We start from the raw sequence: 18,008 nt of genomic DNA, 5'->3' as shown, positions 1-18,008 counted from the left end.
TGTCAACATTTTGAGCAGATCTCTTTTTACACAAGGAAGAGGCTTGAGTTTATCTCTGAGAACAAGAGTTTTGCTGGGGGATGATGGGACCACCTTCCCTCCATCACTTTTTAAAGATATACAGAGATAACTTAGTTGTTATGGAGATGCGGGGGTAGAGCAGGTGGGGACAGTGGCATTTGGGGCAGCCTGGGCTGCTCTGTGGGGATCAAGGTTGGAACCTGGAAGAAGGGGTGGTGTGGCCGCTGATCCCTCTCTGGCCCCCCTGAATGAGCTCTGGACTGGAAGGCGGTTTGCTGGATCCTCTGGATTGGAAAGAGGTTTGTTTCCAGAGTCCCTGGCACACTTTGCCCACAGCTCTGTGGCAGTGACAAAGTAGGACTCAGAGTCCTGCTACACGGCACCTCACGTGTCTGTGGGCCTGGCACAGCGCCCAGGCGTGGGCAACGGTGTGCTCTGACAGGTCTGACAGCAGGGAGGTCTACCCAGAGGCTTCCTAGGGGTCAGCCATGGGCAAATGGTAGCCAGAGCAGAGGGCAAAGAACACGGCAGATGCTCAGTGGTGACCCCACCTGAGAAACTCTTTGGATAGTACTGGAAAAAAAACTAGGTGGGGGGCACTGAGTGACCATCCTTGAGTGAGCGGACATCTGGTTTACACCTAAAGCTTTTCTGCTGTATTCCGTATTTCCTTTCTTTCCATGCACCCAGGATTCTGATGTCTTGGTGGTATAATTGATCCCCCTCCCTGAGAGGGTGTGTCCTTTCCTAAATAGTTGAGCACGATGGGACGCCCCACTGGAAGAGCCGATAGTCACATTATCTAATACAGCAGAGGTTGGCCGCGGGTGGTTCTTTATAGTTAGATTCAATTAAAATTAAACAGAAAATTCCGTTCCTTAGGCCTATTTCAAGTGCTCGATAGCCAAGTGGAGCCAATGGCTACCATACTGGATGGTGCACGTTTTCCATCATTGTAGAACATTCTATCGGACAGTGCAGCTCTGGAGGGATAAAGAAACGAGGTTGACAATTTCTCTGCTGTGTTGATAGGTTCAATTAAGGAAGAGCTTGCAAGCTGGCCTGGAGACATATCTCATTTAGCCCCAAATGTGCTTAAAACATTACAACATTTTTTGGAACAAGAGCCGTCTCTCTCTCTCCCCCTTTCCTCCGTCCCTTCTCGCTCTTCTTGTTCTCCCTCTCTCTCTGTCTCTAGATTTTCAGCTACTTTGAGAATTTACACGCTCTGGCAACGCAGGGCTTGCATTCGTGTATCCTGAGAATCCTTAGCCTTGACGCCCTTCTGCAGCCTCTACTGGGTTTTCCTCACTTTACCTTACCTGCTTACTTGGCCCCTGTGGGCATCCTAGTTTGAAACCTCTGATCCAGAGCAATCTCATATACCTGGAAGGATCCCAGGGCCAGCAATCCTAACAGGTTAATGAAAACTGTATTTAAAAGCCAGCGCTGACTTTGGAGACCCAGGCACCAAGGAAAAATTAATAGCAGATTTCCCCCCAGTCCATTGCTTTGCCTGAAATTGGAAAAACACCTCCCCGTGGCCCCCAGGCCTCCCCTCAAGCTTGAAAGCTGCTCTGGGGGGTCACCAGGGCTCAGGCCTCTGGGCAGGGTTCCCTGTGCTTTCCCTGATATCAGGGGAAAGGTATGTGGGGAGGCTCTGTTTTTCTCATTTGCGAGGGGATTGTCGGGGGTGCTAAAGTGTGACAACAGTAGCGATCACATTTCGGGCTTAATAAAATACCATGACGCTCAGCTAGACACTACCTCATACTCCACCAGCTGACCTGGATTGAGTTACCCGCTGGGCCAGCACCGAGGGGAGTGGGACAAAGCGGAGGACACGAAGTTGGGGCTGGGCCCTGGGGGAAGAGGATCATATGCCCCTCAACTGTGCTGCACGGGGGGCAGGCCTCTCAAAGGATGCCAGCCTCTCACGGCCCAGGGTGCTTCTGGCCTCTCTGGAGTCAGAGTGTGACTATCATGGGGGGGGGTGTGTCTGAGCGGGACTACCCGCCCAAGACAGAGGATGGGTTCCTGTGGCCTTGGCATTGGTGAGGCGCAGTGGGGCTGAGGAATTGACACTTTCTGACCCAGAGAAACAACTGCAAAGAGTCTCGTGCAAGGATGTCCAGCATCCCAGTGAGAAACTGGAAACCCCTGCAGTTCCCTCGATTGGATCATGGTGGAATGAACTGTGGTATATCCATTCAGGGGAATCCTACCCAGCAGCTCAGAAGAAAGAGGGAGATAGTTATGTTAGCACATGGAAATGTTTCCAAGACATCCTACAGTGCAAAAAGCAGCAGATTGGAGAATGAGACATCCAGTATCACACATGTCGATATTTATAAAAACCAATTAAAAACAAGGTGATATATATAAATGTATCCATATACATAAATGGAAATAGAAAGATCTGGATGCTCACACGTCCGACTGGGAACAGTAATTCCATCTGGGAAGGCACTGGCGTTGGGTTAGTGGTCAAAGGAGGCTTTAACCTTACTGAAATGCTTGCTTTCCTTTCCTTCCTTTCTCCCTCCCTCCCTCCCTGTTTCCTTCCTTCCCTCCTTCCTTCCAAGGAGAATATGGACATATATCGCTTTTGAAAAATAAAGTATCTCCCTGGGGAGGAGAGGAGAAAGCAGGATCTAACACTGGAGGCCAGAGGCCAGCGATATATAGCCTCTGACTGGCTCCCAACATGCCGGGGTCTGTGCTCAGCACTTCACATAGATTAACGGGGATACTACTGTCATTCATCTTACACAGGAGAAAATGAGGTGAGAGAAGTACAGGAACAGGTCTGTTATGAGCTGAATTGTGTCCCCTGAAAAGATGTTGCAGTCCTAACCCCAGTACCTGGGAATGTGACCTTATTTGGAAAGAGGGTCTTCACTGATGATCAAGTGAAGATGGGGTCGTGAGGGTGGGTCCTAATGCAGTATGACTGATGTCCTGATACAAAAGGGAAATCTGGACACAGAGACAGATATGCACACAGGGAGAACATCATGTTGACTGTGAGGGCAGAGGTGGGGTGATAGGTCTACAAGCCAAGGAACGTCTCGGAGAAGGTAGGAGAGAGGGGCAAGGAGCAGATTCTCCCTCAGAGCCTTCAGAAGGAGCCAACCCTGCCGACATCTTGATCTTGAACTTCTGGTCTCAAGACCTGCAGGACAGGAAGTTTCTGTTGTTTAAGTCACCCAGTCTGGGTACTTGGTTACCCCAGAAAACTTCCGAGGCCATAAAATGAAGGCGAGGAGGAGCCCAGGAGGCTGTGTGCCTCCAGAGCCTGTTCTGGCAAAGATCCATCCATCCTAAGACTAACTTATAAAAATGCCTCCCGTGGGCCCGGAACAGCATCAGAGGATGCTTGGGTCAAGAGAGGGGAGGTTTCGGGACTAACCTGACTCTTGTCCTCAAGGTACTTCTTGTGTCCCCGGAAAAGAGAGGCTCCTCTGCTGCTCCCACCATGGTCCAAGCCATCATTACCTGCCACCTACACCAGAGGGTGGCAAACTATGACCTGGGGGCTAAATCTGGCCTGCCCGCTGTTTGTGTAAATAAAGTTTTATTGGAACACAGCCATGCTCATTCATTTACATACTGTCTAGGGCTGATTTTGTCCTACAACAGAACTGAGTAGTTGAGACAGAGACAGCCTGCGCCACAGAGCTTAAAATATGTACTCTCTGGCTCCTTACAGAAAAAGTTAACTGAGTCCTGACTCAGACTATTACAGTCACCTCCTCACTCTGCCTGCTTCTACCCTGTCCACCCCCCATCTTGCCAGCCTAGTCTCCATCCAGCAGCCAGAGGGATCCTGCTAAACCTTAAGTCACTTCCTGTCCTTCCCCTGCCCCAAACCCCATAATGGCTCCCACCTCCCTCCAAGTGAAAACACAGTCCTCACCATGACTTGGGCCCCACTTGTCTGCACACGCTCCCACTCATCACTCTCCCGCCACCATCTCCCACCCCTCTCTCACTGCACTGCACACACAGCAGCCCCTGCTAGTCCTTCAACAACCCTCATGCTCTTGCCCCAGGGCCTTTGCATTTACTGTTCCTTCTGTTTTGAATGCTTTTCCCTTCTCTTTCCATCTATCAAAAGCCTGCGAAGGTTTGTTGATGTCACTGCCTTTGTAAAAACTGCCCCAACTCTACGCCATGTCAGGACAAATGTTTCCGTGCTTCCACACTTCGTGGGGCCTGTAGGGTTAATCTAGGCCTGATATAACGGCCGATTTCTTCTTTCATCTGCTAAACTGGGAAACCCCAAAGGTAGTGCTTTTTTTTTTTTTTTTAATTTAAACTGTTTTTTGCAAGGTCAGAGAGTACAGCAGTTAAGAGCACACACTCTGGGATCTGGGTCAAATCCTGACTCTGCTTACTAACAGAATGGACTTGGACAAGGTACTAATCTTCGTGACTCTCAACTTCCTTGTCTGTAATTGAGCTATAGAATGGTACTGCCCACATAGGGTTTTGTAAGGATTGAATAAATCAATACAGGTAGAGCATTTTGCAAAGTCCCTCACCCACAGAAAATGCCACATACACGTTTGCCTTAATTATCACTAGTATTACTATTTTGAATTCCATAGGCCCAAACTGAATTGAGTTCACCACCAAAAGAGGTTCATGGATGGTCAGCTCTGCTCATGAAGCAGTTTAGAAGCAAAGCAGGACACGGCAGTCTTCAGTCCAAATTCCAAAGACACGTCAGGATGCTACACGTTAATGCATCTCAGGAAGCGGGGCGGAAGAGAACTAGGGTAGAGACATTCAGTTTCACACATCCCTGATGTTGTAGTTGGCCTTCAAATGCCCATCCCTGGGCTCCAGGGCCAGCCCCGCTGTTCCCTAGGTGTGTGATTTTGGGAAAGTGACTAGACACCTGTGAGTCTTCAGTTTTTTTTTGTAATAAACTTTTTTTGGGGGGGCTGCATCAGGTCTTCATTGCTGCACGCGGGCTTTCTCTAGTTGCAGCGAGCGGGGGCTACTCTTCATTGTGGAGCACGGGCTCTAGGCGCCTGGGCTTCAGTTGTTGTGGTGCATGGGCTCAGTAGTTGTGGTTCGCGGGCTCTAGAGCTCAGGCTCAGTAGTTGTGGCGCATGGGCTTAGTTGCTCCGTGGCATGTGGGATCTTCCCGGACCAGAGATCAAACCCGTGTTCCCTGTACTGGCAGGTGGATCCTTAACCACTGCGCCACCAGGGAAGTCCATGTAATAAACTTTTAATTTTAAAATAGTTTTAGATTTACAGAAAACTTGTGAATACAGTAGAGTGTTCCCATGTGTCCCACACCCAGTTTCTTTTATTGTTAACATCTTATATTCAAATAGTATATTTGTCACAACTAATAAATATCACTATATCATTATTATTAACTGATGTCAATTCTTTATTCAGTCTTTCTACTGCCATCCTTTTTCTCTTTCAGGATCCCATCTGGGGTACCACATTACATTTTGTCATCTTGTCTCTCTAGGTTCTTCTGGGTTGTGATAGTTTCTCAGACTTTCCTTGGCTTTAGTGACAGTTTAAAGGAGTACTCGCCAGGTATTTTGCAGAACGTCTCAACTGGGATTTGTCTGATGTTTTTCTCATGGTTAGACTGGAGTTATGGGTTTTGGTGAGGAAGATCACAGAGGTAAGAGTGCCGCTCTCATCACATCACATCAAGGGTACATACTATCAACATGACATCACTGTTGATGTTGACCTTGCTCACCTGGCTCAGGTAGTGTTCCTCAGGCCTCTCTACTGTAAAGTTACTCTCCCCCCACCTTTCCATAGTACACTCTTTGGAAGGAAGAAACTATGCAAAGCTCACAGTAAAGGGTAGGGTATCTACATAAATTATTTTGAATTTTTCTGTATGGGAGATTTGTCTGTTCTCCCCCACTTATATATTCAATCATTTATCTGTGTCAGTATGGACTCATGGGTACTTATTTTATATTTTGGGTTGAATACTATGTTATTTGTTTTAGTACTCAAAGTGTTCCAGCTCTGGCCACTGGGAACGCTTCCAGTCAGCACTTGTGTCCCTTTGACATACCCCATCATCATGGGTTTTTTTGAGCACTTCTTTAGTTTTTGGTACCATAAGATGCTCCTTGTTTATCATGTAACTTCTCTGTCCCAGCCCTAGAACCAGTCATTTCTCCAAGGAGCCCTGGTTCCTTTCACTGGAAAATGGTGTTTTGAAGCCAAGATATGGATGCTGGATGTGCTAGTTGCTGCAGGAGTGTCATTGCTTCTGGGCACTCTTGGGCAACAGACCAAGGTCTCCAGGATTTTTAAAAAGTATTTATTTGGTTGTGCCGGGTCTTAGTTGCAGCAGGCAGACTCCTTAGTTGTGGTAGGCTCCTTAGCTGTGGCTCGCGGGCTCCTTAGTTGTGGCCTGCCGGCTCCTTAGTTGCGGCATGCATGTGGGATCTAGTTCCCTGGCCAGGGATCGAATCCAGGCCCCCTGCATTGGGAGTGTGGAGTCTTAACCACCGTGCCACCAGGGAAGTCCTGGATTTTTAAAAAATTATGAAATATGGGTAATGCATCCACTTGCAGGTGTGTAATGAGGCACGTGGCTGGCCTAATAAATGATACCGATTATAGTCCCGACCACTCCTTTCACCAGTGTGGAAACTGAAGCTCGGACAGGGCCAAGTGGAACTTACATAAAGGGTCACAGGGCCTGGGTGAAGGTATCTGTGGGACTGCAGGAGCGTCCCATCTTTCATCAGCGATGACACTGATTTATCCTTTTGTCATGTGCTCAAAGTCCAGATTTAGTTTCAGGGTCACATTAGTCTCCTGAAATGCATGAGACAGCATCCCACCTTTCCTTTGCTCTGCAGTGTGTGCAGGATTGGATTTATTTATCCTTTCCTTGAATGTTTGGTGGAACTCTTGTCTAAAACGAGCTGGACCTGGTGCCTTTGTTAGAGCTGTACACCTTTAACTACGATTTCAATTTCCCATGGTCACTGGTTTACTTATTTAAAACATCCCCCTTGGGTTAATTTTGATAATTTACATCTTTCTGAAAAGGGTCAACTTCATCCAGGTTTTCAAGTTCATTGAACAATACTGCTCATGGTATTCTCATAACTAAATAGGTCCCCTGAACCTATGATGATGTCCACGCTTTCATTCGGGATGTTGGTTACTGATCTCTTCTTCTCCCTCTTTTTTTTCTTGTTCATGCTTGCCAAAGGTTTTCTACCTTAATGATCTTTTCCATTACCAGTTCTTATTAATTTTCCTGGTTTTCTAATAAATGTAATTTAAGGCTGTCTGGATCAGCCTTTGCCTGCACCCCACAGGTTTTTTTTTTTTTTTTTTTTTTTTTGTGGTACGTGGGCCTCTCACTGTTGTGGCCTCTCCCGTTGCGGAGCACAGGCTCCGGACGCGCAGGCTCTGCGGCTATGGCTCACGGGTCCAGCTGCTCCGCAGCATGTGGGATCTTCCCAGACCGGGGCACGAACCCGTGTCCCCTGCATCGGCAGGCGGACTCTCAACCACTGCACCACCGGGGAAGCCCTAAGCACCCCATAGGTTTTGATCCTTAGTATTCTCATCCTTGCTTGTTTCTGAACAGTAAGCCTGTGACAAATACCCATCAAAATCCGTTCTGATTTATGCTGGTGACAGCCGGGGTTTTCCCAACCTGCTCTGCTGTGGTCTGATCCCATTACTTTTTGTCCTTGGCTGCCTGGAGACACGAATGCAGAAAGGAAATTGTTGACAAATTTGCTTTAGAAAAATGACTCTCATCCAAGCCCAGATGGACTCCCTGCCCACTCCTCCTTCAAGGCAGGTATATTTTAAAAGTGAGAGTGCTTAATGCTGCCTCTAGACTAGCCAGAGAGGGGCCTGCTCCCTGGGAGGGAAACCTGGGCTGTCTTTCTCATGTTGTTTAAATGTTTAACTTATCTGAAGAGCACTAAACAGGCTGTGGCCTGTGTTGCATTAATGGTCAGTTGGGCAAGACGTCTTGGAGAGCAGCTCAGCGCTGACACGGTGAAATATTATTCTCCCTGACAGCTCCTGCAGAACCGTAAATCAGACGTTGAGCAATCAGGCCCAGGTGTCAGGCAGGCAGCCACAGCCTGCCCAGATTCCAGCCACTTCTGAGTCCCTCCAGCATGATCCTTCCCAAAGCTCTGGCAGCATCTTGAAACGCTCCCCCTCCACCCCACCCTCCAGCCTGGCCACGCCTGATTCAGGCCAGGGATACCTTCTGTCAAAACCTTTAGGTTGATCTTGTTTCTTATGAAGGCCTCTTTTCTTCCATCCACTCTGTGGACCCGTATTCCTTCTCCAATTCACTGTTCATCTCAAAACTGTATTTTTGGGACTTCCCTGGTGGCGCAGCGGTTAAGAATCCACCTGCCAATGCAGGCGACACGGGTTCCATCCCTGGTCTGGGAAGATCCCACATGCCGCAGAGCAACTAAGCCTGTGTGCCACAACTACTGAGCCTGCGCTCTAGGGCCCGCGAGCCACAACTACTGCACCTGCGCGCCTAGAGCCCATGCTCCACAACAAGAGAAGCCACCGCAATGAGAAGCCCACACACTGCAACGAAGAGTAGCCCCCGCTTGGGGCAACTAGAGAAAGCCCGCACACAGCAACTAAGACCCAACGCAGCGAAAAAATAAATAAATAAATAAATAATTGTATCTTCCGTGAAAGATAAATGTCCCAGCCTAGAAGTCAGCTTGGCCTGGGATCAGATCTCCATTCTACTCTTACTAGCTCTGTGACCCTTGAAAAATGACCTCCCTGGGCTTCATTCTTCATATGTAAAATAGAGATTAAAAAAAAAAAAACTCCCTTTCCATGGTACTTGTGAGATTTCAGTGAGAAAATGCACGTGTGATGCTTGGCACAGGGTAAGAGCTCAATACGTGTCAGCCCTGGGCAAGTTAACCTCTCCGTGCCTCAGTTTTCCCATCTCTGAAATGGGGATACGTAACAGCATCTACCTCCTGTGACTGCTGGAAAGGTTAAATGAAGGCATGCAGGTGAGCCCTTTGGGCACTGCCTGGCACACAGTGAGCTCTCAGGACATGTCAGCTGTCGTTGTGATTGGGTTTATCATTCTCACCTGTGCCCCCCACTCGGCTCCAACCTCAGTCCACATCCTTCTTTCTAGAAATGCATTCAGATCCTTTGTTTATTGCTTTGTTCCCCTTGCACAGGGGGGAAGAGAAGGTGCCGTAGTGGTTTAGGCTGCTGTTATTTGTGTGACTTTTGTTTTGCATATACGATGTGAAGATGACATGATTGACGGAGGAGTTTTTCATCTTTGTCTTCTTCGTTTACACTGGGAATTTCTCCTCCTCTTGCTGTCAGGCCTTGCTCATCTTCCTCCAGGCTTCCTGGCTGCACCAATCCTCCCTGCTCTCCTTTTCCCTTTGAACCCACTGTCTACAGCACTGTAGAGTCTAGATTTCCTGTTGGGAATCTTCTTTCTCAGCCAGATGGCAATCGTTCTCCTGGGGGAGGCAGCACAGCACGGTGGATAAGTGCAAGGGCCCTGGAGCCAGGCTGCCTGGGTCTGAATACTGCCACTGCCAACTGTGTGACTTTGGGCTGTTCGCTTAACCTCTCTGTGCCTCAGTTTCTTCATTTGTAAAATGGGTGTTATGGACTGAGTGTTTGTGTCCTCCCCAAATTCATATGTGGAAGCACAAACACTCAGGTGACTGTATTTGGAGAGGGGGACTCTAAGGAAGTAATTAAGGTTATGTGAGGTCATAACGGTGGTGCCCTGATCTGACAGGATTAGTGTCCTAATAAAAAGAGACAGCAGAGGTGGCTAGCACATGCTTTTTCTCTCCCTTTCTCTCTCCCTCTCCTTGTACACACACTGAGGAAAGGTCATGTGGAGACACAGTGAGAAGGTGGTCTCTACAAGCCAGGAAGAGGGCTCTCACCAGAAACCACATTTGCCAGCCCCTTAATCTGGGACTTCTAGCCTCTAGAATGGTAAGCAAATTAATTTCTGTTGTGTTAAGCCATACAGTCTGTGATGTTTTGTTATGGGAGCCTGAGCAGACTGAGATAATAGGGATAACAATAGTGAAGATTAAACAAGTTAATACATGTAAACCGCACAAAACAGTGCCTGGTACCTAGTAAGTACTCAGTAAATGTCAGCTGTGATTACTGTTACTATTCTTCTTCTTCTTTTTTTTTTTTTTTTGCGGTATGCGGGCCTCTCACTGTTGTGGCCTCTCCCGTTGCGCAACCTCTGCGCCAACCAGGGAAGCCCTACTATTATTATTATTATTATCATCATCACCATCTTAACTGAAAATGCAGGTCATGTCTTACAAATTTAGGGTTCCAGAGCTTCACTGTCTCATGGAACTTTCTACAATGTGTACAATGAAGTAAATGTTCTGTCCAATATGATAGCCACCAGCCACATGTGGCTAATTACATTAAAATTATTTAAAATTAAATACAATTAAAAATTCAATGCCTCGGTCACACTAGCCATATTTCAAGTGCTCAATAACCACACGTGGCCAGTGGTTACTGTATTGGACAGTGCAGAATAGAACACAGACATCCCTAGGGCTCTAGAGCATTGGCTTTCAAGTGGTTTTGACTGTGACCTTCCGTAAGAGACACATTTTCTGTCACACAGAGATTTAAATTACTGAACCATAACTGATAACACTGAGACAATTTCTCAAACAATATTCACCACTACTATTTGTGATGCACCCTATCATACCCCTTTCAATCAACTTTCCTTTTTAAACATTTAAAACCATACCTTCTAATTATTAGGGAAACATAAACTACAATGAGGGATCACCTCACACTGGTCAGAGTGGCCATCATTAAAGAGTCTACAAAAAACAAATGCTGGAGAGGGTGTGGAGAAAAGGGAACCCTCCTGCGCTGTCGGTGGGAATGTAAATTGGTGCAGCCACGATGGAGAACAGTACGGAGGTTCCTTAAAAAACTAAAAATTGAGTTGCCATATGACCCAGCAATCCCACTCCTGCGCATGTATTGGAGAAAACTCTTCATTTGAAAAGACACATGCACCCCAATGTTCACTGCAGCACTATTTACAACAGCCAAGACATGGAAGCAACCTAAGTGTCCATCAACAGATGAATGGATAAAGAAGATGTGGCACATATCTACAATGGAATACTACTCAGCCATAAAAAAGAATGAAATAATGCCATTTGCAGCAACATGGATGGATCTAGAGATTGTCATACTAAGTGAAGTAAGTCAGAAAGAGACAAATACCATATGACGTCACTTATACGTGGAATCCAAAGTATGACACAAATGAACTTATTGACAAAAGAGAAACAGACTCACAGACATACTGACAGAAAACAAACATGTAGTCACCAAAGGGAAACGGGGGGATAAATTAGGAGTTTGGGATTAACAGATACACACCACTATATATAAATTAAACAACAAGGATTTATGTGTAGCACAGGGAACTATATTCAATATCCTATAATAAACCATAATGGAAAAGAATATGCAAAAATATATATGTATAACTGAATCACTTTGCTGTACACCAGAAACTAACACAACATTGTGAATCAACTATACTTCAATAAAACAAACAAAAAATAAAACCTTAGTTTCATCCTGAGCAATATCACCTATGAAATCACTGGCATAATGTGCTAGTCATTTCCCCCCAAAACACTAATAAGAGAAAAACTGTAAATTTAACAACAAAAAAATTTTTTTTCAAGTAAAAGCAAGTTACATGAAGCCTGCACTGTGCTGTACTCTAGGTGATCCGTAAATACGGTGCAGCTGACTGACTACTACTCTCAAGGGCTTGGTGCAGCGTTTCTCAACGGGGTGCCCCTGGCATTTTGCGGGGAATGATTCCTCGTTGTACAAGGCTGTACAAAGTACTGGGTTACGTGGCACCCCTGGCCCCGACTGCTAGGAGCCGACAGTTCTTCCCCTTCGTGTGATAACCCACACTTCCCTCCCCATTTCCAAACTCACCCTTCTCCACTTGACGATAATAAGGTTGCAGATATCGAGAGCCTGCGCTCTGAGAACGAGGGAAGACGGGAAAGCGAGGAAGGGGCTGTCCCTCGCCTGAATCTGCCCTGCTTTCCCCCACTCACCTCTTTACGCAGGGGCCACGAGGATGGATGGCATCGCCTCCCCCGCTGCACACTGAGCCCCGAAATCAAACCCAAGAGGACTGTGCTCCCCGGCACCTCCACTCAGCCGGGTCCGGCCTGGCTTTGGCAGTGGCACATGCGCAGTTCAGTGAGCCCGAGGATGCTTTTATGAGCTCCCAAGCGGCAGGTGTGTGAATTTCAATCAAACCTCCCCCCTTGCTCCACAACCCAGCTGACATTTCAGATGAGGATCCTCTGCCCTGGATTTTACTGCAAAAGAAGTAGCCCTCGCACAAAGGCAAGTTGGCCGGGTAATTGTCAATATTTATGCCCAAACTCCAGCAACTTGCTGTCATTTAGGGCCAGGTTGCTCACCACTGTCATAATCTTTGCCCTATCTCTGCATTACATGTATTGTTATGAATTATGGTAAAATCGGGGATTGGGCAATCTAGTTACCTTTTCTAGCTCATCATACAATAAACATATAATGATTTAAATTAAACAATTTGCCCCTGTACCATGTAAACCCCCTTTGCACAGTCCCAGTGGCACATGCAGCCCTCTGGTGGGGAGGCCCATCTCTTGGGCATGTACCGTGTGCCAGGCTCTCTGCTGACTGCTTCCGTGTATCTCCCATCATCCTGACGACCCTGGAAGTTAGGGGCTTTTCTTCTACCCATTTAACAGATGAGGAAACTGAGGTTCAAAGGAGGTGGAGTGACTTTGCACAGGTCACACAGCCAGGAGATGGTGGAGCCAGGACTCAAAGGCAGACTGAACTGATTAGCAGACACTTGCCGTAAACTCTGGACACGCATCCCTACAGTCCTGAGATACAGCTGAACTTGACACCTACTTTGTCTCTGACCAGTCCTCCTCATGGAATCCCTGCCCCATGAGCACTTTCACCTTTCAGTTCGGGAACGATCTAATGCAAACACCTGCTTCCACCATTGCCCCCTTTGGTCTGTTCTCCACCCGGCAGCCAGAGGGAGCCTCTGAACAGTGAGTCAGGTCATGTTGCTCCCCTGCTCTAAATCCTCCAATAGCTTCTGGTCACTGTTAGAATGTTACCCAGAGCCTTATGATGGCCCAGAGGCCCCACGTGATCTGTCTCCCCTCCCCCAAAATGCCCTCCACAGTCCTTCCTGCTCTTTTGCTCTAGCTGCACTGGGCTCTCCTTCCTGTTCCTGGAACTTGCCAACTCTGACCATGCCCCAGGGCCTCTGCACTGCTGTTCTCTCTGTCTGGTACACTTTCTGCCTAGATGCCCACGTGGTCCTCTCCCTTACCTCCTTCCGGTCTCTGCTCCAGTGTCACAGAAGCCTTACCTGGTTTTACTAAGGAAAACAGTCCCTGTGACCATCTCCTCCGGCTCTGCTGGCCTCTCTTTGGAGCACTTTAGCTGACATTTTATATTCAATTGTTTATGGTCTGCTTCCCCAACTGGAAGGTCAGTGCCTCCAGGGTGGGGGAATCTTGCTGTGTTTTATTTTCGTTTTTTTTGCCACTGAATCCACAGCGCTTAGAGCAGGGCCTGGTGAATGATAAACTCTCCATAAATTGCTGTTGCTTGTGGGAGCTGATCTCCTTATTTAGAGATGGCACTGCAGGCTCAGAGCAGAAGGGGATCTGACTTCGTTCCCTAAACCCCATCATCTGACCATCCGTGCCGGAGCCGGGCTCCAGCCCCGAAGGACCTCCCTGGGGAGCTCCACCGGGCTGCCCTTCAGATTTTGACGGGGGCTCCCTGCACCAGCAAGCAATATGCGTTCACTTGTGTCTTAACTTCTGCATCGTATAACATGGTTTCAATTCTGCTGAGGTGCCCTCGGGGCTTCTGGCACTGGGGACATTTTGGAAAAAAATGTAGAGAATAAAAACAAACTGGCTTCCCTGAGTAGCTCCAGCTGGTAATTAAGATCCTTTTCCAAGAGGTGCGACTTTGACTTTGCGGTCAGCGCAGAACAGCAGAGGGGCAAGGTTCTGAAGACGTGGGCTTGAACACACACCAGTCCAAAAAATACCTGGCTCTGAGCCTCAGGTTCAACAAGACGGACAAAGTGCTTACTAAGTGTCTGCCAGTCACTGCCTGAGAGCTTTAAACCCGCGTATCTGTCTGTCGATCTGGTATGTCACTGGGGGTGTCCCAGACACCTCCGACCTCATGTGCCCACAACAGAAGGATGGAGTCTCCCATCTTCCCTGTGTTGCCCACCACAGAGAACAGCACCATCACCCAGGTCAGGCCAAGCCCAGGAGCCCCTCTGGGCTCCTCTCTCCTCTCATCCCCCACATCCAACCCGTCAGCAAGGCCTCTCAGCTTTCCTGCCATTCTCCCGGAGCCCACGTCTTCTTCCCATCTTGATCCAACCCGTTTTTCATCTTTTGCTTGGAAGTATCTCTTTGCTGGTCCCCCTGTCTCTACCTTTCCCGTCCTACTGCCTAATCTCCATGCAGCAACCAGAGTGGTCATTTTAAAACATTAATCAGGTCACGTGGCTCTTCCCATTTCATGCTCCCTCGCCCCATGGCTGTCCAACCCTGATGTGTATGGCTCGTGTCTGGCTCATGCCTCCCTCTCCAGACTCATCCCTCCCAGCCGCCCCCTTGCTTTCACTCACTCACTGCACTCACCTGTCCTTCTTGCCGATCCTTGATGATGTCACACTAGTTCTCACCTCAGGGCCTTTGCACCTGCTGATCCCACCTCCCTTGGTCTCCACCTGGCTGGTTCCTGTCATCATTCAGGCCTTGGCTCAAGTGCCACGTCCTGGAGATGCCTTCCCTGACCCCCTGCTATTCCCTTACCCTACTCCCTCACCCCCAACACTCACTATCACATCTGATTGTTTTATTTTCTCCACGTCCTTTTCACTACCACAAGCATGCTTGTTTATGGATTTGTTTGGTTGTTTACTGCCTGGTCCCTGGGGCTTTAGGGTGACTCAGACAGACGTCCCTCCTCGCACAGAAGTGACATTCTAAGCAGGAGACAGGGAAAAACTACATCTACCCTGGACTTTTCAGATACAAGGGCCAATAATTTCCATGTTTTGCTAAAGCAGGTTGGGTTTTACTACGTGCAATCAGCTGAGTCTTTACTATATTAGGCTCCATAATACTTGCTGAATTCAATTGCCATGTTTTTTTTTTTAATTTAAAAATTTAACTTTAAGTTCTCTCTTCTTTCCCCCCAAGACATAAGAGGACTTTGTAAAGGGAGCTTGCACATTGCTTTTGGCTAAAGAGATCGTTTTGGGCCTTGATGCTACTGGCATTCTCCACTGCTCCAAAGCTTTCTTTCTCAGCAAGTTTTTTTTTTTTTTAATATTTAGTTATTTATTTAGGCTGTGCTGGGCCTTAGTTGCAGCATGCATGCAGGATCTAGTTCCCTGACTAGGGATTGAACCCCGGCCCCCTGCATTGGGAGCATGGAGTCTTACCCACTGGACCACCAGGGAAGTCCCCTTCCTCAGCAAGTTTCTATCTCAATCCTCTCTTTGAAAAAGATGTTGGGCAGAGAGCATCAATCTCATTTCATAGATGGGAGGGCTGAGGCCCAAACGGCTTGCTGAGGCTGGATGGAACACAAGATTGATCATTTCAGCAAGGATTTTCCTTTCTGGAACTCTAGGACTGCAGACTGGGAAGGAAACTCTGTATCCTTTCCTGACGATAAATGAGTAATGCTCTCAGTTGGCCAGGACAGATTTGCAATTTATAGCCTTCATATTACTACTTCACAGTTGAGTACCCAGGGATTTTTCCAGATTCTAAGAAAAAAATATTCCTACTAGGATAAATAGAATTGTTCTTTTACATGCAGTTTTATTTTAGGTTGCCTTTATTTTTCAATCTGTTAAACCAATAACGAGAATATAATTTACAAAGCTAGAAGATTCCCACATTAATCCTCTTATCAACCAAAAAAACTTTCCTCACCTTGGAGAAAGCTGCTTGCTCTTTCATTAGGGGTAAGTAGTGCACTGCATTTCCCTCCTTGCTTTGTCTACCGGGAAGCTCAGAGAGACTCAACTTAACTGCTGTAGTTAGCCTGAGCCAGACTTTTTCTGGTACAATGCCTCACCCTTATTCATTACATGGCTTTCAATTCCTTTGCTTTTGCTTTAGTAGCTCTATTTTAAATATGTTTTCTATTTGAAATTCTTCCCCAATCTTTCTGACACAGGCTGGGTATAAACAAACGAATTAAATTTATTTCTGAAGCTGCTCTCCCCCTTTTTCCTATCTCCCTTGCTACTTGCTTAGGGGCACAGGAGCAGATACTTTAAATCCGCGCGGCCCCACCGCTCACTCTCTCTCTCTCTTTGTAAAACATGTTTTCAGGAGAATGTAAATTGTTTTTAAAAGCTTCCATCCTGGCCCACTGCTAATTATTCCTGACCCAGGAGGATCTGTACTAATTTGTCTTAATAAACTTTATTAAATAGCAAATTTCAGGAGGAAGAAACTACGCAGCCTTGATTGGATTAGTAAAACTGCCAGTGGACATCACCACTAGAGCAGAGAGAAAAGCCCATTAACCATAGAGAGGGAAGGTGGGGAGAGAATCCGGTCAAGTGTGTTTCCAATAAGCCATGGCTGGCCACAGTTTTGTGCCTTCTTTGGGGTTGTGAGCAAAAGTTTCTAGCCTCCAAACGAAAAAGGAAAAAAAAAAGGAAAAAGAAAAGGCAGTGCCTCTGCCCCCAAACAAGATGCAGGTGATTAAATACAGCAACTATGGAATGAAATGAGCAATCAAGCAATTCCAAACCTCCAGGTCATTGAAGAACAGATGTGTATCTGCGAGGTTGAAGATCATTTCTTCCATCATGAGGCCGATACGCACGGACGCCGTGGTGTCCTGTTAGGAAGAACCAGAGAAAAGCGCAAGTAAGTGGAGTCATTGTCGTCTCAGCCTCCTCTCCTCCCGGCCCACCCCTGAATGGCAGATCCGGTCTGTCCTCATCTGCGCGGCTAGCACACGGCCTAAGATGTGTCTCCGCGTGGGGTCAGGGTGATAATGTTGCACAGCTTCTGAGATTTCACTTCTACTTTTTCATCATTTCTATCTACCCTCGTCAGTGTTTAAACCTCCCCCCACAAATATGCCCCTGGAATGGCAACTGTGTTCAGTGTTGCAAGAACCAGAAATGGCTGTAGGAAAGGAGAGCCTCTTGGAGAATGTGTGTTTCCAGGGAGGCCTGAGTGATTTCAGGGAAAGCAGTATAAACTATGTATAGACTACTGGGAGAGCTGGGATGTTGGTTCTCTCCTTACAACGATCGCTCTATGGCTATAGCCCTCCTCCTCCGGCTATTTAAAAAAACACTTTTATCTAACAAGAGAGGATTAACTACGAAAACAAGCATATAAACAAAACCCACTGTAGGGGACTTCCCTGGTGGTGCAGTGGTTGAGAATCCGCCTGCCAATGTAGGGGACCCAGGTTCGATCCCTGGTCCAGGAAGATTCCACACTTCGCAGAGCAACCAAGCCCGTGTGCCACAACTACTGAGCCTGCGGGCCACAACTACTGAGCCCATGCACCGCAACTACTGAAGCCCACGTGCCTAGAGCCTGGGCTCCGCAACAAGAGAAGCCACCGTAATGAGAAGCCCACACACTGCATCGAAGAGTAGCCCCCGCTCTCTGCAACTAGAGAAAGCCCACGTGCAGCAATGAAGACCCAATGCAGCCAAACCAGACCAAAGAAACCCACTGTAGTACATCCATACCCGGGAAAACAAGGCAGCCATTAAAAAAATGGAGTCATGCTAGAACTCCTGACATAAAAGAAGCATCCAGAAAAATAGT

The 18,008-nt window shown here is 47.3% G+C and overlaps 1 protein-coding gene across 6 annotated transcripts in view; it reads right to left on the bottom strand.

Moving 5' to 3' along the window:
• EYA2 (EYA transcriptional coactivator and phosphatase 2) overlaps positions 1–18,008 on the bottom strand; it is a 287,148-nt gene that overhangs the window by 19,558 nt on the left and 249,582 nt on the right. For all 6 annotated transcript variants that reach the window (XM_067708330.1, XM_067708331.1, XM_067708333.1 and 3 more), the window contains exon 10: positions 16,966–17,055. In XM_067708330.1, coding sequence (XP_067564431.1) covers positions 16,966–17,055 — 90 coding nt within the window. The remainder of the gene's footprint in view (positions 1–16,965; positions 17,056–18,008) is intronic.

Source organism: Pseudorca crassidens, chromosome 15 (assembly GCF_039906515.1).
Source record: "Pseudorca crassidens isolate mPseCra1 chromosome 15, mPseCra1.hap1, whole genome shotgun sequence".
Taxonomy (NCBI): Eukaryota; Metazoa; Chordata; class Mammalia; order Artiodactyla; family Delphinidae; genus Pseudorca; species Pseudorca crassidens.
This window is presented reverse-complemented; position numbering and strand designations above follow the sequence as displayed.